Below are 24,494 nucleotides of genomic sequence, written 5' to 3' on the forward strand. Positions count from 1 at the left end.
CAACAACAACCAAAAAGGGGAGTACAACTGGTCTCGCCGTGACAACCACTGCACAAAAGGAAACAACCACTGGTCAAGTGACAGCCTCCTCTACAGTTGTTCCTGAATCAACAACAGGCCCTGTAAACACCACACCTTCAGTTGGTACGACTACAACTGGTGTTCCAACAACAGCCAAAAATGGTAGTACAACTGGACCCGTCGTGACAACCACGCCAGAAAAAGAAACAATCACTGGCCCAGTGACAGCCTCTACTACAGTTGTTCCTGAAACCACAACAGGCCCGGTCACAACAACAGGCCCTGTAAAAACCACACCTTCAGTTGGTACGACTACAACTGGCGTTCCAACAACAACCAAAAAGGGCAGTACAACTGGTCCTGCCGTGACAACCACACCACAAAAAGAAACAACCACTGGTCAAGTGTCAGCCTCCACAACAGTTGTTCCTGAATCAACAACAGGCCCTGTAAAGACCACACCTTCAGTTGGTACGATTACAACTGGTGTTCCAACAACAGCCAATAATGGTAGTACAACTGGACCCGTCGTGACAACCACGCCAGAAAAAGAAACAACCACTGGCCCAGTGACAGCCTCTACTACAGTTGTTCCTGAAACAACAACAGGCCCTGTAAAAACCACACCTTCAGGCACCAGTTGTAGTCGTACAACACCAGTTGTACGTACAACACCAGTTGTACAACTACAACTGGTGCCTGAAGGTGTGGTATTTACAACACCAGTTGTACGACTACAACTGGTGTTCCAACAACAACCAAAAAGAAAAGTACAACTGGTCTCGCCGTGACAACCACGCCAGACAAAGAAACAACCACTGGCCCAGTGACAGCCTCTACTACAGTTGTTCCTGAAACAACAACAGGCCCTGTAAAAACCACACCTTCAGGCGGTACGACTACAACTGGTGTTCCAACAACAACCAAAAAGGGAGGCACAACTGAACCTGTTGTAACAACCACGCCAGACAAAGAAACAAACACTGGCCCAGTAACAGGCTCTACTACAGCTGTTCCTGAAACAACAACAGGCCCTGTAAAAACCACACCTTCAGGCGGTACGACTACAACTGGTGTTCCAACAACAACAAAAAACAGTAGTACAACTGGTCCCGCCGTGACAACCACGCCAGAAAAAGAAACAACCCCTGGCTCAGTGACAGCCTCTACTACAGTTGTTCCTGAAACAACAACAGGCCCGGTCACAACAACAGGCCCTGTAAAAACCACACCTTCAGTTGGTACGACTACAACTGGTGTTCCAACAACAACAAAAAAGGGCAGTACAACTGGTCCCGCCGTGACAACCACGCCAGAAAAAGAAACAACCACTGGCCCAGTGACAGCCTCTACTACAGTTGTTGCTGAAACAACAACAGGCCCTGTAAAAACCGCACCTTCAGTTGGTACGACTACAACTGGTGTTCCAACACTAACCAAAAAGGGCAGTACAACTGGTCCTACAGTTGTTCCTGAATCAACAAAAGGCCCTGTAAAAACCACACCTTCAGGCGGTACGACTACAACTGGTGTTCCAACAACAACCAAAAACGGAAGTACAACTGGACCCGTCGTGACAACCACGCCAGAAAAAGAAACAACCACTGGCCCAGTGATAGCCTCTACTACAGTTGTTCCTGAAACAACAACAGGCCCGGTCACAACAACAGGCCCTATAAAAACTTCACCTTCAGTTGGTACGACTTCAACTGGTGTTCCAACAACAACCAAAAAGGGAAGTACAACTGGACCCGTCGTGACAACCACTGCAGAAAAAGAAACAACCACTGGCCCAGTGACAGCCTCTACTACAGTTGTTCCTGAAACAACAACAGGCCCTGTAAAAACCACACCTTCAGGCGGTACGACTACAACTGGTGTTCCAACAACAACCAAAAAGAAAAGTACAACTGGTCTCGCCGTGACAACCACGCCAGAAAAAGAAACAACCACTGGCCCAGTGACAGCCTCTACTACAGTTGTTCCTGAAACAACAACAGGCCCTGTAAAAACCACACCTTCAGGCGGTACGACTACAACTGGTGTTCCAACAACAACCAAAAAGGGAGGCACAACTGAACCTGTTGTAACAACCACGCCAGACAAAGAAACAACCACTGGCCCAGTAACAGCCTCTACTACAGTTGTTCCTGAAACAACAACAGGCCCTGTAAAAACCACACCTTCAGTCGGTACGACTACAACTGGTGTTCCAACAACAACCAAAAAGGGCAGTACAACTGGTCCCGCCGTGACAACCACGCCAGAAAAAGAAACAACCACTGGCCCAGTGACAGCCTCTACTACAGTTGTTCCTGAAACAACAACAGGCCCTTTAAAAACCACACCTTCAAGCGGTACGACTACAACTGGTGTTCCAACAACAACCAAAAAGGAAGGTACAACTGGTCTCGCCGCGACAACCACGCCACAAAAAGAAACAACCACTGGTCAAGTGACAGCCTCTACTACAGTTGTTCCTGAATCAACAACAGGCCCTGTAAAAACCGCACCTTCAGTTGGTACGACTACAACTGGTGTTCCAACACTAACCAAAAAGGGCAGTACAACTGGTCCTACAGTTGTTCCTGAATCAACAACAGGCCCTGTAAAAACCACACCTTCAGGCGGTACGACTACAACTGGTGTTCCAACAACAACCAAAAACGGAAGTACAACTGGACCCGACGTGACAACCACGCCAGAAAAAGAAACAACCACTGGCCCAGTGATAGCCTCTACTACAGTTGTTCCTGAAACAACAACAGGCCCGGTCACAACAACAGGCCCTATAAAAACTACACCTTCAGTTGGTACGACTTCAACTGGTGTTCCAACAACAACCAAAAACGGAAGTACAACTGGACCCGTTGTGACAACCACTGCAGAAAAAGAAACAACCACTGGCCCAGTGATAGTCTCTACTACAGTTGTTCCCGAAACAACAACAGGCCCTTTAAAAACCACACCTTCAGTTGGTACTACTACAACTGGTGTTCCAACAACAACCAAAAAGGGAAGTACAACTGGACCCGTTGTGACAACCACTGCAGAAAAAGAAACAACCACTGGCCCAGTTACAGCCTCTACTACAGTTGTTCCTGAAACAACAACAGGCCCTTTAAAAACCACACCTTCAAGCGGTACGACTACAACTGGTGTTCCAACAACAACCAAAAAGGAAAGTACAACTGGTCTCGCCGCGACAACCACGCCACAAAAAGAAAAACCACTGGTCAAGTGACAGCCTCTACTACAGTTGTTCCTGAATCAACAACAGGCCCTGTAAAAACCGCACCTTTAGTTGGTACGACTACAACTGGTGTTCCAACACTAACCAAAAAGGGCAGTACAACTGGTCCTGCCGTGACAACCACTTCACAAAAAGAAACAACCACTGGTCAAGTGACAGCTTCTACTACAGTTGTTCCTGAATCAGCAACAGGCCCTGTAAAAACCACACCTTCAGGCGGTACGACTACAACTGGTGTTCCAACAACAACCAAAAAACGGAAGTACAACTGGACCCGTTGTGACAACCACTGCAGAAAAAGAAACAACCACTGGCCCAGTGATAGCCTCTACTACAGTTGTTCCTGAAACAACAACAGGCCCTTTAAAAACCACACCTTCAGTTGGTACTACTACAACTGGTGTTCCAACAACAACCAAAAAGGGAAGTACAACTGGACCCGTCGTGACAACCACTGCAGAAAAAGAAACAACCACTGGCCCAGTGATAGCCCCTGCTATCAGTTGGGCCTGCAACAGGCCCAACTGAGGTTACAACAACAGGCCCTGTAAAAACCACACCTTCAGGCGGTACGACTACAACTGGTGTTCCAACAACAACCAAAAAGGGAATCACAATTGGAATCGCCACGCCAGTAGTTGATTTTTGGACTCTTCCAGGGTACAACTGAGTACACAACTGAGTACACAGTATTTACCGGACAAGGAACTACAACCACTCAACAAACTAGTCCTCAAGTTGTTATAACTAAAACATTGTGTTTCTGTCTCATCAAGGGAATTTCCTATAATCCAGGTACGTCATTCATTCATTTTTAATTTCAGAGTTTTTATGCTTGGTTACATGTAGTAGAAGCCCTTTCCAGAAGCCCTAGTTTTTAATTCACTATTCCAGTTTTTCTTTGTTTTTTCATTACTTAAATAATAATAAAAGTATATACATTTTCTTTCTACATTTATGCTGTTCTCAACTATTAATATTACCAGAGTTGCAGTAATATAAATGTTTTGTTGAGAACTCATTCCTTCAAACACTTTCAAACTGAGACTTGTATTTGCATTGATTGTATTGTATTCCAAGTTTCTTGTAATTAATTAGTAGTAAATATTTGGCATGAAGGAAAATCACAAATAACGTAAAAATCAAAAAACACTTTTTGAGATCATACAGAGATACACATGATGATATTTTGGTGATATATCCCAGCACATACAAATTGTAATGCTTCTTTTATCAAGTGGATGCATCTTCATTCTCCTGAGTTATTTATGTTCATGTGATTGCTGTCATTTCTCTCCAGCAAGTCACGCATTATTGTATGTCTGATTTACCTTTATATTAATTGCTGCGACTTAATACAGTGTAAGATAGGGTGATGGGGTTATTTGATCTAATTTAAAAAGTTTGACTGTTGATATGATTCCTTTATTTTCTCGGGAGACCTGATTTATAATGCCACTGATGGTTTAGGGTGGTGTTACGTCGCATATTGCAATTTGGTTTGTAAAATCGAGAAACAGACCAAACCATGTGGCACAACAGTGCCACCCACCCCTACCCCCACTCTTCCTACCACTCCTACCACAGTGCCATCTACAACTTCTCTGGACTGCATCAATGTGTATCCACCAAGAAAGGTGTGAAATAAAATTTTTACCCAGTAGGATAACATCTTAGTTCTGTTTGATTAGACTACTTACTTATTTATTACCTATCTACTTTTAGAATGGGGAGACCTGGATAGATGGCAACTGCACTGATGGTGAATGCATCAATGGCAAAGTCTCATACAAAGCTTTTCTTTGTCTAGATGTCGAAAAACCAATCTGTGCAAATGGACGCAAAGTTGTAAAGGTCAATGATGACAGGGGCTGCTGCTTCCGTTATGAATGTGAATGTGAGTTGAAAGATGTAAACCTACATTTGGCTACATTTACCATTTTCTTCTTGGACATCCACATAATTAATTAACTATAAATGATGGTGGTCGGCATGAATTACTGATACATGGCACTTCTTATCCTACAGGTGTGTGCAGTCTCTGGGGAGACTCTCACTATAAGACATTTGATGGAAAATCATATGATTTCAAGGAGAATTGTTCATTCTACCTGGTTAAAGAGATCCTTCCTAAACATAAATTGACAATTATACTGACCATCAATGAATGTAGTACCTCAAACGATGCATCCTGTACCAAGTCTCTACTTGTTCTTTACCAAACCTACAAAATTGTCCTGACTCAGTTCAAAACATCAGGAACAACAACCATTGAGGTAGACGTTCCCATTCCCATTCAACTTGTCAAGACATATTGGGGGTAATTCATTAAAAAAAATATCACAATAACCACATGGCTCTTCAGATACAAAAGTTGAAAGGAGGCTTCAATAAGACTTTTATCTAAATTAACGCGAAATTTAAAATCTGGCACTGTTAATATGAATTTCCACTTAGGGTTAGAATTACCCCTATTGTTGCTGCTTTAACTGCTTTAATGTCAGTATCTTACTTTATTCATGATGTCATTGAATGCTACCAACTTGACATTTAGTGGTGGAGTTAGACATGTGCTATTCATTGTTTCCCTTGTGATTTGTTGTGTCCTTCTTCAGGTGTTTGTGAATGACAAACACATTTATCCTGCCTTCCAAAATACAGCCATTCGCGTCACCGGCACCGATATGGCGATCACTTTGGAGATACCAGATATTGGTCTAAAAGTGGTTTATAGAGGTTCCTTCTTCACTATTGACATTCCTTATTCCATCTTCAATGGTAAAACTGAAGGACAGTGCGGTGAGTGAGAAATGTGTGAAAGACATTGATATGCATGCGATATCTCCACTTTTACTGAAATATAGCTTCAAGGTATTTATCTACCTCTGAACGTTGTTTATAAAAAAATAAAGCATGCCTTCTCCATCCAGCACCTCCACCAGACCAACCACATTCATTAACATGTATATGTCAGTTGTAAGCATGTGTAATTACACTCAATGTCTGGGGTTCAGCTTGCCCATTTCTCTCTTCTCAGGTACCTGCGACAACTCCCAGGCCAATGACTGCCGTAAACCCAATGGCCAGGTAGCAGACATCAGAGACTCTGCAGGCCAGTGGAATGTTCCTGGCACACCCTGTGAGCCCACAACAACCCCACCAACTACTACTAAAAGTCCAGGACCAACCACATCAATTAAAATTGGACCAATATCAGAAACAGTCACAACCACAGCCCCATTCACTACCACTGTGCCTGCATGTGAGCCTGCCGGCAGATCTGTGAGATCCTGAGGAGCAGGTGAGAGAACAGCTATATGCTTTATGTTTTCCCCCACATTGGTTTGGTCTGTCCAACTGCCATTAATCAGCAGGATTACTCAGAAAGTATGAACAATTTTTCATGAAACTTTGTGGGCAGGTTAACCACTTCAGCACTTTTTACCACATAACCTTTTAATTACATGTAATAGAATTTAAAAATCAAAAATTGGATAATTGTGTCTCCTACTACAAATTTGGGTGAACTGTCACAATTTTCTAAATACAGAATGTCTTGACCAAGCAGGACAAAAAATGTATCTTTGCCGTTTGGAACTCTCTATCATTTTGCTGTAGTTGACTGCCCAGTGCTGTGTCGTGTGGATTAATGACCTATTTCCCAATATATTTATCCATTAGTCTGTCGATTGTAACCAAACTTGTATATTTATCTATTTTTCTGTCTATTGTATGCGGTGGACATGTGCACTCACCAGTACAAAAAAATTAAACATCAATCAACTAATCAAATTTATAAAGGATGATTTCAGGTCACATTTTCTCAGATATATCAAAATACATAACATGAATGTGTTATTTTGGCCCTATCCAGGCCATTTTTATGTTTCGATCACTTGCCTTAATCTCATCTTTCTTTTTTGTCCCCTCTAGTGTATTTGAACCATGCTTTTCAGCTGTGTCCCCAGAAGCATACATTAAGACCTGCAAGTCAGACATTTGCAATGGTGGTATTAACACCTGCGCCGGCCTGGAAGCATATGCCGCCGAGTGCTCTAATGAAGGAATCTGTCTCGACTGGAGAAACGCCACCAACTGTGGTAAGATAATAATCAGAAACTGTTCAGAACTAAGTGTGTTTCATGTCAAATCATGGAGTATATGAGACGAAAGTGTAACTCTGGACTTTCTCAAACTGTCGGATAATGCTAACAACTATATAATATATAGTTGAAAATTAATATATATATAGTATATATATATATTACTTTTCATTCCTTTTTGTTAAGTTATAGCATCGTTCACACCAAAAGTAATATGTACAAATAATGTACCACAGCAGAACCAGTGTTGGGATACAGGAAATAAGGTAATTAATGATAAGCAGCTATAGACTACACAGAGATCTGCCCGCCACAGTAGTCGCCTCATGCAACATTGGGACAATGGTCTATGTAAATGGCGGTTTGTGTCCTTGCATTTGTTTGATGCCCTGCTTATGTGTGCTCAGCAGTTTTCAAATGTTTTCAAAAACTGATCTCTATCTTACAGTGCACAAATGTCCAAGCAACAAGGTGTACTTGGCCTGTGGCCCAACTGTTGAGCCTACATGCAATGACGGGTAAAACATATTATACACTATCTCTTATTATCATCAGTAGTTGTAGTAGTAGTAGTAGTAGTAATTGAAGAAGTGGAAGTCGTATTGTAATTCTTGCTTATAATAATACAATAAACGGAAAAAATACTATTTTATTAAATTCCATAATTACAATAAATGTTTACAGTTTTATAGAGATCAGCTGTTTTGACAAGACAATTCATTTACCACCATTTTCCTATCAGGTACAACAAGGTGTTCGGAAAAGATTCTCAGTCTGACACTAACTCAACCGACACTAGGGAAGGTTGCTTCTGTCCTGAAGGCACCACGCTGTTCAACACAGTCTACAAGGAATGCGTGAAGGAGTGTGGTAAGATGAGATGCTTCGAGAAGACAGCAAACTTTGGTTTGGCTTATGAAATGTTTTTATTTACACTTCTTTTTTTAATTGCAGGTTGTGTTGGACCTGATGGAAAACCCAAACAGGTGAGGACTCCTGCCTTAAACATGCATTCCTGCACAGACTAAGACGAGCTGTGTTTTTATCAACTTTCTGATGTTCTTCTCTTTCTCATAGCCTGGGGGAAAATGGACCATCGACTGTAAATCGTGCATGTGTGACCCAGATTCCATGAGTATTGAGTGTTGGCTATTGAGTGCCATATAACACCTGGTCTCAACTGCAGCAGGCTGGGCGAGAGGCTGGTGACCAAAACAGAGAACTGCTGCCAGAAACAATCCTGTGGTCAGTTATACAATTCTTTGTGGTTGTTTTTAAGAAGGGGCAAAGAGATGGAAAACTTGAAAACTGATGTTCCTGCCAAATCTCTCACAAATTCACCAGCAGGGATTTGAGTTGGATTGAGATAGAAAATCTGTTCACAGTTTTACTGTTTAAAAATACTTAATAAGCCTGGATGAAAAAAGTGTTTCCTTTGCACTGTCCACATATTTCTTTTTCAACTTAGCTCATTCTGGCAGTCAGCATCACATGTATTAGTTTTTTTTATAACTTTTTTTCAGGAGACCTGTAGTAATACATCTGGAACATTCACTTCAGTCTTCAATGTGTCTTAGCATGCAAATTTGAACCTTTTATTGGTGAAGTTATAGTCATTTCTAGCAGTCTCATTCAGAGGAGACCAGACCACTAGCTCTGCTTTCTAGTCCTCTGCTATATTCGGGCAACAAATGTCAATGGCAAAATAACTAATTACATCCAAATATTGAGCATCCTCTCCTCCTTTTTCCCCCCAACAGAATGTGATGTAAATCTGTGTCCCATGGTAATCCCCACCTGTCAACCGGGGTTTGAGCTCAATGTCAGCAAGGAGACTGATGACTGTTGCACAACATATGAGTGTGGTAGGTGAATCTAGCACCAATATTTACTAAGCTCAATCTGCTGACGTTAAATAATTTGGTAATTTAGGAAATTTAAAGAAATGTACATCATTTCTCTTAAAAGTTCCACCATGACTGAAACATTTGAGAATACGATATATATTTTTAAACATTCTTAATTTATCCGTCATTTTGAACTGCAGCATTTGGGCAATTTTGAAGTGTACATTTCTTTAGGGAACATGCTATTTTAGGGCAGGAAGGAAAATCGGAATATGGAGAAGTGGGATCTTTTGGGGCTGATTGCATCATCAATGCTTCTCTCTAAATATGAATTGACTATAATTAAGTATCACATTAATTACAGTAGACGTATACATTAATAATCTATCTTAGATGTTAACTTGTGTTACTCTCCTCTCTTTTGTTTCTGCAGTTCCTAAAGGTGTATGTGTCTACGACATGACTCAGTACCTGGTAGGAAAACAGAACACAGTCGACAACCTTGTCTCACTGTCCCACTGCAATTACAATCTAAATTTATACTTCCACCAGTGAATTCTGCCAAACATGATGACTTGACTGATTGTTGGACATAAGATTTTTTTTTTTTGATCAAAAAATCAAAGTATGAATTGAAATTCCCAACAAAATGTCTAACAACCATAACAAGCGTACACTAAAATATAATTCTCTGCTCAAATCAAGCCCTTTTAACTGAACTCTTATGTTAATTTTTTTTCTTAGCCTGGTTCTAAGATACCAACACCAGAACTACCACCAGAACCACCTATAGAATCACCAGTAACAACTGCAGGACCATCTGGCCCAGGGGCACCATCAGGAACAACAACTCGAAGGAGAGCATCAGCACCAACAACTCCAAGACAACCTGGCACAGATTACAACATCGTGACAACTCCAGGGGGAGCATCAGCACCAACAACTCCAAGACGAACTGGCACAAATTACGACATCGTGACAATTCCAGGGGGAGCATCAGCGCCAACAACTTTAGGACGACCTGGCACAGATCAAACACCACCAACCACCAGAAGCCCACCATTCAAACCTGGACCTTGTCAGGAGTGCTACTGTGGCCCCAATATGGATCCTGTTACCAAGCTCCACATCATTCAATGCAAACCCATTGTGTGCAAAACAGATTGCAGCAAGGTACGTCTACTCACAGTACATTACATTACATTACATTACATTACATTAAATTACGGTCATTTAGCAGACGCTTTTATCCAAAGCGACTTCCAATAAGTGCGTTCAACAAAGGTAGATAAAAGAACTTCAGGTCACAGTACAGACTGCCTAACACAGTCTTAACAGTCACAGCATTTATAACTCACACTTGCCTTACCTTCTGCAGTGCATCTACGTAAAGGTGGCTTGTAAATCAAGTGTTAGAGGGAATCATGTTGATTTAAGTTTGTAGTTGTGTAATGTTTTCCGTCTCTATTTTCCAGGGTCATGAATATCAGGCTATGGCTGACAAGTGCTGTGGAAAGTGTGTTCAGAAAAGCTGCATTTTCACCACACCAGACAACACAACTGAAGTCATTGAGGTCAGTTGATGATTCTTGATCATTGTCAAGTAGAAAAATGTTCAAATTTTAAGATAACTACTGTACACAGTCTTAACACACAAAACAATGGATTATCATTGTTTTAACAGCAATATCCTGAATAATACAGAGCTTCTCTTTTGCCTTTTGGTACAGGTTAATGGTACATATGTTCCTCCTGGTAACAAGTGTGTGAAATACACCTGTGAGAAGATTGGTGATCAGTTTGTCACCAAGGAGACCCAGCACACATGTCCTCCCTTCGACCCCCTGGACTGTGAACCTGTGAGTGTCTTTCCTTATTAACACTAATTATTCACTGATTTACCCTGCAGCCTTGCTTGCCCTGCAGTTTTCATGGGTCATGTCTTTAAAAAAGTGGTAAAATGTACTTGTCTTCATTCAGGGCACTGAAACAACTGACTCTGATGGATGCTGCAAGACATGTATGTAAGGCCCTCTAAATGGGGTTGGGGAACTACAATGCCCATGGTGCTTTGGGGTGCTTTCCGGTTGGAAGAGACCAATGACATACTGTGTATGGCGGAAGCCCGCGAGATCGTGTGGCACATGAACGCTTTATCTTCTCACGGACCAGGTAGTTGGGGGTTGGCACTACCTGGAGAACAGTCATTTGGCAAGGGAACCCCGGATGTATGGTGGCACGTTGTTGTATCTCGGCGAGATAGCGAATTGCTTTGGGCCGCTGGTGTTGGAGGCTTGCTGGCGGGATGACACCGGACTGCGTTGGGCTGTATGCGTGTCTGCTCCACTCCCGGGCCCTGGCTCCTGGCTGCTGTCTGCGGTGATCCAGTGGGGAGTCGCTTCGCCTGTGCCGGGCACACCGGAGGATCAGCCGCGACGCAAGAGTTTGCCTGCTCCTACCAACCTGCGGCTACCTTGCGGCTGAGAACGCTGGATGGTAGCTCTCGGGGAGCCCACACCTGCCCAGCTGGCACGGCGCCTTCCATCCTCTGCACGCAGTCTCCCGGTTAGGGGAGGGAGGACGTGTGAGTAAAGTGTATGCACTTTGACTGAAACCTCCACCCACGGTTGTTTTTGGTAGTGTCTCTTCGTCTGGGTCATCGTAGCGGTTGCTACCTTGCCCTCAGTTTCGCCACTGTTTACGTGCACCTACGGGCCCCAACGGAACTCTTTTTGTTATTTTTGATCGATGATTTGTTTTCCTGGTTATTGCAAATTCATGGTACCACCAGGTGTTTTAAATGAATAATATTGACCAACGTACTGAGTTATTAATTTAATCTACGTTAGGGTTGTTTTCTTTTCCTCTCTCTCTCTCTCTCTCTCTCTCTCTCTCTCTCTCTCTCTCTCTCTCTCTCTCTCTCTCTCTCTCTCTCTCTCTCTCTCTCTCTCTCTCTCTCTCTCTCTCTCTCTCTCTCTCTCTCTCTCTCTCTCTGCATTATAAAATAAATCCGATTGTAAAGTATATATGCTTGGGTGTACAGTCATGTCGCACACACCTGCATATTAGATCTGCATTCACCACTCAGCATTTCACATTCTGATATCTGGGAAAGAACACCATTCACTAGCCTTGGGTAAGTGTAGTATTTTCACTGTGGAGGCACTGCGCTTTTTAAGTTATTTATTATACTAGGGAGTTATCTACTACTATTGTCAGTAGTGCTATTAGTACCAGCCTACTCGGTGCACGGGAGGTTCAGCCAGCTCACCATTCTACTGCCGAGAACTCAGGATCCTGTTGCGCCACAGTATTTGCACGTGTAACACTCTAGTGACTGGTAGCATTATGCCTTTGCTTAAGCCGGGCCTTGTCCATAGTCTTTGAAAAAGGGGTTACATGTAAGCTTAACATCATGGCAACTCTCAAATAAGTGCAGTATCAGTGTAAATTACTCTCACATTCACTATCGTAGATGTGTTTAGAAGATACTACTGAAAATGTATTTGGCAAAGCTTTGTGGTCATTGGATAGAGAGACTAACCCCAAGCTATATGTTCCAGGCAAGCCAAAGAAAATATGTGAGGTCAAGAGTAAGGACACGGTCATTGAGGTCAACGGCTGCAAGAGCCTGCCTGTCAACATCACATTCTGCGCTGGACAGTGTGGAAGCTCATCCATGTGAGTCCATGTTATACCTGTGTGAATGCCAGTAAAACAGACTGAAAAACTAAAATCTAATGAATGTTTAATAGTCTTGGTCTATTTTTCTATATAATGGCTGATGGCTAACAGACGGAACATAATGAAGTCCAATGCAAATCAATTTAAATGAAATATTACACAGTAAAGCTGTGTACAGCACAGACAACGGGACTTTTTTTGTCTTGAAGATGTTTTGCTATCCAAACTTTTTTAATTTGAGGCTGACAAAAAACATAATTTTGTGCATCTCATGTTATTAATTTAGTCTTTTTTATATTTATTTTATTTGAGTCATTATCCCTCATTACATTTACATGCACTCAATACTATAAATGCTTTAAAAGACAAGTCTGCAGCAAAGCTGTACATAATGGGTGTTCTTTTATCATTATGTCATGTTCACCTCGATAAGGGTCTTGTTGGGTGTGAACCTTTGCAAGTGCAGGATAAGGAAAGCTAATGCTGCTTTGTGTTTTCTGTGCAGTTACTCTGCAGAGTCCAACTCAATGACGCACCAGTGCGAGTGTTGCCAAGAGACCAAGACCAGCCAGAAACGGGTTGAGCTCCGCTGTGCCGACGGCAGCAAGAACCTTTCCACTTACATCGTCGTTGAGGCCTGCAGTTGCAACAAAGCAAAGTGCGTTGAGTGGGCAGTAGGCACCACAAAGGGGCGCCATAGGAGACGCTGAGCAGAAGACGATCACTGAACTGAACCCTTGCAGACATTATGCAAACATTATATAGATCCATTCTTGTCAGGTTTTATTATTTATATCCCAACATGTTGCCTGATTCTTGGACAACTCTTTTGAAGAGTCACAAGATATGACTGTGATGTAAACATTATATAGTTAAATGTGGAATTGAAGTATATAAATAAAATTATGCTACAGCAAAATTAACCTTTGACTCTACAGTCTTACTGATTTCTCACTCACTCACTCACTCACTCACTCACTCAATCATACATACACACCCTCACTCAAACATACATGCACGCACGCTCATTCACTAACATATTCACATGCTCATTCACACACACACACAAAACGCACAACATGAAATATTCAGGTTCATGCAGATTTTGATACCAGTAGCTCCCTGTTATCATCCATGATTACCCATAACTGCAGTTCATCATCATCAAACCAATCCGATGTGAATGATGATACTTTTCACCGATTGGTGAACTGAATACAGTGTTGTGAGTCCTTTTGATTTTTATTTTTCTGAGCTTTACTGAGCTATGTATTCATCTGATCTAGAGGAATCCTGTCTTTGAGTTTCGTTATTAGGAAGATCCTGCACAATTGCATCCTGCCCCTTCATCTCACCATTTTACTTTAAACATAACATTCCCAACAGAACGTTTGTAAAACTTACATAAATGACAGACACCACCCATCATGGTCGGATTTATTATAGTGAATATTAAGAAGGAATTTGGATAATAAGGATGTTATGCGTCATGTTTGACTAAAAAGACATCCTTTGTTTGCTTTCTTGGGAGACACACATTTAGACCAGGGCTGATCACTGGTCTTAATGCTGCTTTCCACACAGCCCAGAACTGGAAAATGTATGACCTCGTACTATTAAATGATACATCTCAACATGAAGTTGTACAGGGCAATATGTGTACCTTCATTTTTCCAGCAAGGAAATGACACAACTCATACATCTGCATTATGTTAAAGGAACTGACAGGGGTTTATTAAAGATAGGAAAAACAGAAAACTAACTAATGAGGATTACGTTGTGAAGATTCTACTAAGGTCCGTTCAACTTAAGATTTCACATTTGAAATCTAGCCGTTTTGACAAAATGAGTGGAGCAGAAGTGGTTACTTGCAAAAACATAAATGCTAATATACAAATTCTCCAGAAACATAGTTAAAAATGCTGATACTGACTGCAGAGAAGTTTATAGTCTTTATTCTGTTTCTGTTTATTATCATTGTTAGTCTGATATAGTCCCCAGGCTCCCTGAGGGGAGGGTGGTGGCTGATCCCTTCAGGCATCTGTTTTCCTTTGGCTGGGTGTTTGGTCTGGCTTTTGGCGTTTTGTGTTGAAGCACTCAGACCCCATGCTCCAGATGAACACACAGCCCTGAGCTTGCCCACATCTCCTTAAGGTGTTCCTCCCAGCACCTGGTCTACTGTATTGCTTCGGACCTTCATTGCTCCTGCGGCAGGCCAGTTAACTGGCTCTCCTGTACATTGTCTCACAACTGCATTAACTCTCCCTTTCGTGCCATGTCTCCTCTGATCAGTGATGTTGCTTCATCTTTGTTAGGTGTAACTTCAGAACCCTATTATTATTGCACATCTTCCCACACCTGCAGATTGATTACATAACATTACATTACGATCATTTAGCAGACGCTTTTATCCAAAGCGACTTACATTACATTACCACCCTTCGCAGAGGGGGGAGCAATTGAGGGTTCGGTGCCTTGCTCAGGGGCACCTCGGCAGGGGCTCGAACTGGCAACCCTCCGGTTCCCAAGCGGAAGCTCTACCCACTGAGCCACTGCCTCCCTTGATGATGTGTTCCTCCACACAAAAAGATGTGCTTTGGCCTGCCAAGCCTCCGCACCCCGGCTCTGGTCATTCCCAAACATCAGCTTCGAAAATTGCGCTGCAGCGGCACACCGGTTGAAAAACACTGCCTTAGTGTACTGACCAATGACATTGAGTCCTTATGCAGACTTGTGTAAATGCTTACACGGATACGCCACTAGCGGTACAGAATAAGCTCACCGTTGATGATCACAGAGCTGAACAAACACATAGTACGCATGTATGTAAAGTACACACAATATGTAAATACCCTGCAGCCACACAGGTGAAGTGGCTGTACCGCCGCCTCGCCTCTCAGAGTATAAGGGAAAAAAGTATTAAACCAAGTCCACTCATAGGTTGTAAGTCATCAGGAACCAACATGGGCTCCACAGGTCTTCAATCCACACTACGGCTCATCTGTCTAATGCTGCTGGTTTGCCCAGCCCTCACTCAGACCGGTCAGTGCATCGCTTACTATTGATATGTGATGGGATTATTTGAAGATGTCAAAGTAAGATAATTTGATGTTGCGACAGGAAGCAAGAAGTACCTGGGTTTTAATTCCTGGTCCTTTCTGTGTGGATTTTGCATGTTCTCCCTGTTTCTGGGGAAAAAAAGTGTGTTAATTACAATTGCACTGACTATAAAGGTTTCCTCAAACAGTCAGCTAAAGCTTATGTCTGAAAAGCTTTGTGTAAAGATCAGGGAACTTCTGACCAAAATCGCTCATTTTCATCAAGGTGCTGCTATGCTCTGCCTGTTTATGAATACAAACATTTACATCCTCTGTTATTACTGAAAGGGTCAAATGTCACCTTTTTTAAAGGCAAGTTCATATGGGCTATACACATATATATTTTTTGAAATACAGCATTGTAATGGTGACATCTTTTTAACATTGAACTTATTTCTAACTTATCCATGATTAACCTTCATCTCTCACTTGTGTGTGTGTGTGTGTGTGTACCCTTTCTTGCAGCTTTTTTGCCTCAGATATTGTTGATTGCATTTGAGTTTGTGACAAAGAGCTTTTTGTTGCTCTTCCTTCTTACAAATCTCTAAATTCTTCGATAGGCGTAACAGTGAATTTTGTGTTTATTTTGTTTTTAACAGTCATTTCTGCTGGGAACTCACTGAATGTGAATTCAGGTAAATAAAGTAATTCTCCTAAACCTATACAGTCGCTGTAGTATATCTTGGCCTTTCTGTACTAATGTTCACGCTGTTGTTTTAGCTAACGCGTCACATATTGGCCGAGTATGCACGACTTGGGGAAACAACCACTGGAAGACATTTGACGGACAGTTCTTTCAGCTGCCCTCCACCTGCAACCATGTGATGCTATCACAGTGTAAGGCTGGCTATGAGAACTTCAACATCCAGATGAGACGCAAGACAGTCAATGATGTCCCAACCATCAGCGACATCACCATGAAGCTAGAAGGATTGGTGCTGGCTATCACAAAAGACACTTTGACTGTCAATGACAAGAAGTAGGTTCACTCACTTCAAAAGACCTTAGTCCACTTATCTTGAAACAACTAACCCAACACTGCTGTAAAATACCAACTAGGGCACAGGCGTTTTGTAATTGTATCTGAAACCCCATCCCCATCATGTATCTATTCCACAGCTTTTTTTTTTGCAATTTGTTTTTATTGAAGCAAACATTGTACATGACATTGCGCATACCGTTGTAGGGATATTTTGGAGATCATTTTTTATATAGAAAGAGGGGAAAGAGGAGATAGAGAGATAGAGAGAAGGAAGGAAGGTTGTAATACTACTATTGTTGTTAAACATTATACATAGACCCTGACCCCGAGGTGGAGTACAAGTAGATTAGAATTGCAATGATGTCGTAGGGTACATACAGTTCTTACAGGATGATGTCAAGCAGCAATGTAGGCTAGTACCAATCGCATCATAGGTTGTGATAGAGAGAGAGGTAGGAAAGATAATCAGAGAGGGCATCCCACCCAGAAACCATGTAATTAATGTAGGAGCAGGCGTCATCGAGCAAGCAAAGAGGTGAACATAATCATTTCCATTTGTGGGGTGTTAAATTGGCGTAGGTCATATGGGGTACTGAAGATGGCAATATAAGGGGAGGGTTGAACTTGCATTCCCAATATGGTGGACAGTGTGTTGAAGTTACCCGCCCAGTAGTTGAGGAGCCTGGGCCAGAGAAAAACATGTGGCTTATGTTGCAGTGAGGTATCGAACATCTATTACATTTGTCATCTACGTCTGTGTACATTTCGGCCAATCTGGATTTAGAAAAGTGGACCCTGTGCACGACTTTGAACTGGATGAGAGCGAGACGAGCACAGGATGAGGCAGTATGCAGATTGCGTACGATGTCGTCCCACCAGTCTATGTCCAGATGGAGTTCGAGTTCAGTCTCCCAGGCAGCCTGTGTTTTCGAATTAGATCAGTCCCCAAGGTCCAGAATACGGCTGTAAATCTCAGATATGGTCCCACTTGGCAGAGTTCTGAACAATAGCAGGTCTTCCCACATGAGTTTAGGGGGAGGGGAAGGGAAGTTTTGGAATTTGCAACAAGCAAAGTGTCAGACTTGGAAGTACTTAAATAATATTAATTAATTAATTAATTAATTAAAATAAATAAATAAAATAAAAATTACCTTTAATTGGTTAGCGGGTAGTCTTTGTTGTCAGACTGGAGAAGCTGTTGAAACTGCCGTCGGTGTACAGGACAAGGAAGCATTGTATGCCTTGGTGGTGCCATGCTGAGAATAGAAGGAAGAGTCCAAGAATGAGGCTGGGAACAGGTGGTTGCGTACTTGACCCAGGGGGGAGGCGTTTATGAATTTAAAATGTTTCCTGAATTGGTACCAAATTATTAGAGTATTAAGAACAACAGGGTTCTTAGTGAATTGAGGAATCTTGGTTGGGATAGACGAGTAGATCAGGTCACAGATTTCATGCAATATTTATACCCTATTTATTACTGTTGGCTGTCCACCTGATTGGCTTTGGTTTGATGGATTTGGTTTTGTGAGCCCTACCCAGTAGTTTCTGGAGCATTAGACCTATTGCATACTTGGCCGTTCGAGAAGAGTCTTTGAATTTTCTCTCCTGAGGTTTCTTTCATCCTTATATGTTAAGGAGTTTTCCCATATTCTTAGACAGCTCTGGGCTGAGAAATCTTGAGGAACACTGGATATGTCTCACTGTCACACTTTGTCACATTAATAGCTGACTTGTGTTTGTTATGTTATGTGTGAAGTACTTTGTGACGTTTGTTCTCGAAAGGTGCTCCATATATCACTTTAACTTAACCTTACATTACCTTACCACAACCTGAAAGAAACATTTATGATCTAACCTTGACTGGAAGTTGAACACTCAAGGTGACTCTGAGTTCAGGATTTTGCAAAGATTAGGTTTGTACAAATATCATTGAATAATTAATGTAACATGGATTTATTTCTATAGGATCTCGGGTCAAGGGCGTGTTCTTTTAAACATGTAGAAGTAATAGAAACTATTGAAGCACTCACTAGGGCACACACCTCCACCAAGGCCCACCAGTCCACCAGGTCCTCATCACTGTAGTACTTGTATTCGTAATTTAATTTGTTGTCATTGTCTCATTTCACAAATGTTTTGCTGCAGGGTCTCTCTGCCCTTCATCACGTACGGTGTGTCTATCAAAGGGACTACGTCCAGCATCACCGTGGGCACAAAGCTTGGACTCAAAATTATCTGGAACTTGGACGACTCCCTCGATGTATGTATCACACACTTGCACATGCACACGCAGTAATGCTTCTCTCCAAATTCAGAGGCTGGTGTAGTGTGGTTTCCCAACACAGCTCATCATGACTCAACATCACCTGAATCTATGTACACTAGCTGGGTAACTCAGCTAGTTTGCACACATACGCTGTTGTTTGTGTAAAAACATTTGTTTAGGTATTTAAACATCTTAGGGTATTTAAATGTTAAAGTATAACAAATATTATACAAAGCTCACTACAAAGTGAGAGTGAGTCATTGGACTAGTTCTTTTGTTCATGGTTTACAACAATAAGCAAACAGTGTTACACAAAAAACAGCCATGAAAAGCACAAAGCGAACACACTGTAATGAGTGAACAACCAGCTGAGTAGTAGACTTCAAGAAGATGGACATGATTATATGCTTGCAGATTGATATCAGTGTAATATGGAAAGTTGTGTGAACAGAATCAGGCTGACCTTGAACGCAACAACGTCCCAATGTTATCCTAGGAATGATTCCGTTGTCATGTCATGTTTTTATTCTACATTGCAGATCCTATCAATTAAATTGTATAACTTTTGTGGTTTCTTTGATGTACACATTTAGTCATCAAGTGCAACATTTGCCATTTTATAAGAATAGTCTTATCTGTTTTAGCAAACGAGGTCTTCACAAATTGTATCAGTACATCCAGGCTAAATGAAAATAAAGAAACATTTGTATATAATATATCTAAAAATATTTCGGCAGGACTTCTTACATGCACAAAAAGAAAAAGGAACTATTTATTTGATACGTCTCATTTCGTCCACAAAAGAACAATAAGAAGAAGACATTTGTCTGGAAATTCAACAATTTTCAGTTTCAGTTTTTATGTAGTCCTGTCCAAACATTTCTGTAGACAGAATACACACATCTTTTTGTTAGTTCATAAGCAAAATGCATCAAGTGGTTAAAATATAGGTTTCATGGGGCAGACGTTTTGTTTATATGAAATCTTACATTCAGCTGTCCATATCAAGTGACTATGACCAGAATAATCATTATCTTATTTGTTAGTATATGTGTTATGAGTTTTTGTGAATTATTGTCCATCATATCTTCACAAAACTGTTTACTGTCAAATACTGAGGATACAAAACATTCAACAGTCCATATTAGGACACAAAAGTCCTTAAGTTTTTAAACATGTTATTGATTTGATTGTGATATTTTACAAATAATTTCATTCTTTACAGGTTGAGATTGATAACAAATACCAGAAGCAGACCTGTGGACTCTGTGGCAACTTTGATGGTGTGGACAATGATTTATCTCAAAACGGTAAGATGGTTTTTCTGTTCTTCCAAACTTTTCTACTGCATTATGTACACGCTCATTTGACAAGATGATAAGTTTCAACTTAAAAAGAAAGCAAGTGGGTTTGTTTTTACATCCCTGATTTGTTGGTGTAGTTTATTTCAAAATGAAAGATAAAAATTAGTTTTCGTAAAGCTTCCATAGTTAAAATTGGTGAGACAGAACAGTCTCACCAATTTTAACTATAGAAGCTTTACGAAAACTAAAATAAATAAATAAGCTACTTGTGATTCAGGCAAAAAATTGACCGTGGAAGACTACGCTGAAGCCTATAAGGTTCAAGGACCGACAAAAGTCTGCAAGGAACCTCTGAAGATCCCTCAACAGAGCTGCGGCAATAAGGTAGCACATTGATCCTCCAAACTCATCTCATGAAGTGTGTGAAGTGAAGGATGAGATGCTCTACTGGCCTGGGTTTAGAAGAGTCAGACAATTTTTTCTTTTCTTGTTTTTCCAAATATTCCTCTGTCATGTTGTCAGCATGGATTACCATATTGACATTACATTGTCATTTGTCAGGCATTTTTATGCAAAGTGACATACATGTGAGATTTGATTACACAAGCAAAGTTTTAGTCTGGAGAGAACAACAAGACTAAGTGCCAAGAAGCCAAGTTCTAGAGGAACAACAGGACATAGATGCCAAGAGGCAGAGCCTGGGAGAGGTATATACCGTATATAGAGAGTTTTTTTTATTAAATAAATAAGTACACATGGTTTCATGAAAACAAAAAGAGTTGGGTCTTTAACCGCTGGGGGGAGTTTCAGTGGAGTGACCTCAGTTGAAGCCAGACTTAACACAACCTCCAATGTTTCCTTGAGATAACGAGGTAATTTTTTCTAGATTTCATGAAAAACCTGTCCCAAAGTCAGTCAGACAGATGGTTTGTTTCTGCTTTCTTTGTTAGTTTCGCCAAACCTGCAAGCAGCGGTTCTCCAATGCTGCATTTGCTGACTGCAAAGACCGTCTGGATGTGGAATCCTTCATTCAAGCCTGCATGGCCGACATGTGCAACGTTAAAGGGGATTCAAAAGTCCTCCTTTGCAAAACAATCTCAGAATTCTCCAGAGAGTGTATCCATGCAGGTGGCGTGCCCCAACAATGGCGGACCCCAACTTTCTGTGGTAAGCTCATAACATCGCAATCGCTTAATTATAAAACAAATGTGCATTTTTTTTATTTCGATAATTTTCTGAGCGAGTGTAAACCCCAGCGTCTGTCTGTCTGTCACAGTGATAATGTGGACAGTTGCAAATTTGCAGCCTGAGGGGTCAGGACCTTTATGTCATTCAGCCTGAAGGTGGCGCAGTACTAACCACTGATGTGTTTTGGCCAACAACATTTGAAGCATAATTCATCCCTTGGGATCCGGGTTTCTTACGCATTCACACATGCCGCACCCATTTCCCACTTGAAAACAAACACTAATCATAATTACATGACAATTATGACTCAATTGTCAGAACATTCTATCTATAGAATACCTATGCAGAGTCTAATAAAGTTTAATTCTTGTTTTTTATATTCCTTATATTTTGTTGAATTCACTGCCAAGTTTGAGTTTGTCAAAAAGCGCTGTATCTCATAAATGAATTAGTCTTATGTAGTCAAACTGTGCACATTTACACTCACTGCTGATGCAATAAAAAAGTGGCATCAAGTGACATGATGGTTGCAATTAAATGTCACTGTTAACTCCTGAGCCTGACTCAACAAACTTGCAAAACGTGCTTCTCAATGAGGGAATTCCAATCCGGATGTTATATTGCTATGGTACATATTGTATTACATTCTGTACTACTCTTTTTGTTCCATAAACATGTGAGACATTAAGTGTTTGTCTCCACAGCTAAGACTTGTCCCAACAACATGGAGTTCAAGGAGTGCAGCACTTCCTGTCCCAATACCTGCTCCATCCCTCAGGCTAGTCAGATGTGTGACAGCCACTGCCTGGAAGGATGCAGCTGCCCTGCCGGTACATGCAAGCTTATGCATTTGATTGATTGTTATGACTTGGGATACAGAATGATCAGACAACTTTAAAATTTCATATCACACTTCAGTTTTTGCAAATGAGTTCTTCCGAGTCCATAATTACCTTCTTCATGTACTTCATCCATTCATTAACACAGAGCTTCGTCATTTCTGATGTGTTGGAACACACAAGCTATCTAGACTTCATACGCACTGTAGCGGGGTTCTACCTCTAAACTCCACAAAACACCAGGCGTAGTCGGAAGATAGCGTTGTTGTTCTTTTATTTCCGGCCTCCAAGGTGCAAAAGATACAAAAGAAAAATGCACAGGACAGCCAAACAAAAATTACCTTACAAAACAGGTTTCACACTCTAAGGAAAAGAAAAAGGAGTTCCTCAATAACTAACAGGTTTCCCAAAACTAAACTCGACTCAATACAAAGCACCTCACCTTCGGTGTAACCCAACCACGACTGCCGGCTCCCAGGCTGAGGCAGTCTCCTTTTATTTCCATAGCCCCTCCCACTAGGCTTTAAACAATTACATAAATCAATTAACCCAATTTCTACTCACGAAGACAGCAGTCACAGTTACCTTAACCTCAAATATAAATTACACAAATTATCCCTACTATATCTCATTCTACAGAAATGAAAAACAGGTCATTTATAACTCAAAGAATGGATTCTGCAAACAAAAACAAATTATTCCCTTCACGTCACCGTGCAAGGGCGCGAAACCATTCCATTTAAACAAAGCAAATGTGACGCTTCTGGTTGGCCAACCCACTCCGGCTGGGACATCGCGGAGCGAGCGCGCAGCGCATCTCAAGCCGCATGGTGCGTAAATGTAAGTTGAGATCACCAGTGTGCCGCTTTGGTTGCTGTGAAATTGTAACGGGGTTATTCAAACTGAGGGAGAACGGATAGGAGGGAGGGCAAGGTGCGTGTGTGCATGTGTGCGCTGACCAGAGTCATTGACGGGGCCGCGCTGGCACAGTGCCAGTGCATTTGAGTTCTGATCGGTTGTATTACTCTACAACCTATAAAAACACTGTCTTGTGCACTCCTCTAGTTTATTCTCATAGACCATTACATGAGGGTGCCGACTCGGCCGAGTATCGGCTAACTTTTAACGATATGCTAAAAATGTATATATATATATTTTTTTGGAATGCCATGCGATCTCCCCAGTTTACCCTCGCGATCGACCGGTCGACGTATTGGGCACCCCTGGTGTAGGTGAACACCGTAATCGCATTCGGTTCCGAACCAAATCAACCGAGGGCTTACAATCGCTCCTTCGCTTGTCCGGGCAAAGAAGGAACCTTTTCCAGGAAAGGGCGTCATTTCCTGCTCAAATCTGACCAATCACAAAACAGTTTGGAAGCGCTTGGCGTTTGTTTACAAATATTGGAAAGCAGATCAATGTTCTCAGTACGCATGAAGTTGTGTAGTCGATGAGCTGATTATAATGTTGTAGTACTTCAATCGATACATTAACATTGACACAATAGAGGGCTGAGTTAGCGAAAGTTTATGATTTCATCAAATATTGTGTTTACACAATATTAAAAAACGTTTATTGTCTTAATGTGAGTGTAAAGGTACTGGATGTGAAATTCGTGATGTCTCCTTTAAAAGTAGAAGTAGGTCTGTCGGAACTGATATGTCTTCTCCTCCTCAGGAACCGTTATTGATGATATCACTAACACTGGCTGTATTCCCCTGAAAAAATGTGCCTGCATGCACAACAACAAAGTTTACAAGTCAGGGGAGTCCTACACCTCCAACTGTAGATCCTGGTAAGATCAGAAATTCATAACAATACTCTGTATCATTATTGTTATTTTATACCCACATCATTTTTGTTATTTATATTTCACAAGTCACAGTACAATATTTAACATATATTTTGA

At 41.4% G+C, this 24,494-nt stretch overlaps 1 protein-coding gene across 1 annotated transcript in view; it reads left to right on the plus strand.

The window, feature by feature from the left end:
* LOC143004779 (mucin-5AC-like) overlaps nt 1-7,899 on the plus strand; it is a 43,263-nt gene extending 35,364 nt beyond the window's left edge. Inside the window, 4 exon segments of the mRNA XM_076155920.1 lie at nt 5,890-6,073; nt 6,312-6,413; nt 7,231-7,374; nt 7,826-7,899. Coding sequence (XP_076012035.1) covers nt 5,890-6,073; nt 6,312-6,413; nt 7,231-7,374; nt 7,826-7,899 — 504 coding nt within the window.
* Nucleotides 7,900-24,494: the final 16,595 nt, after the last annotated feature.

This window comes from Genypterus blacodes, unplaced genomic scaffold (genome assembly GCF_046128005.1).
Source record: "Genypterus blacodes isolate CSIRO-AG114 ecotype Tasmania unplaced genomic scaffold, CSIRO-AGI_Gbla_v1 ptg000067l_1, whole genome shotgun sequence".
NCBI lineage: Eukaryota > Metazoa > Chordata > Actinopteri > Ophidiiformes > Ophidiidae > Genypterus > Genypterus blacodes.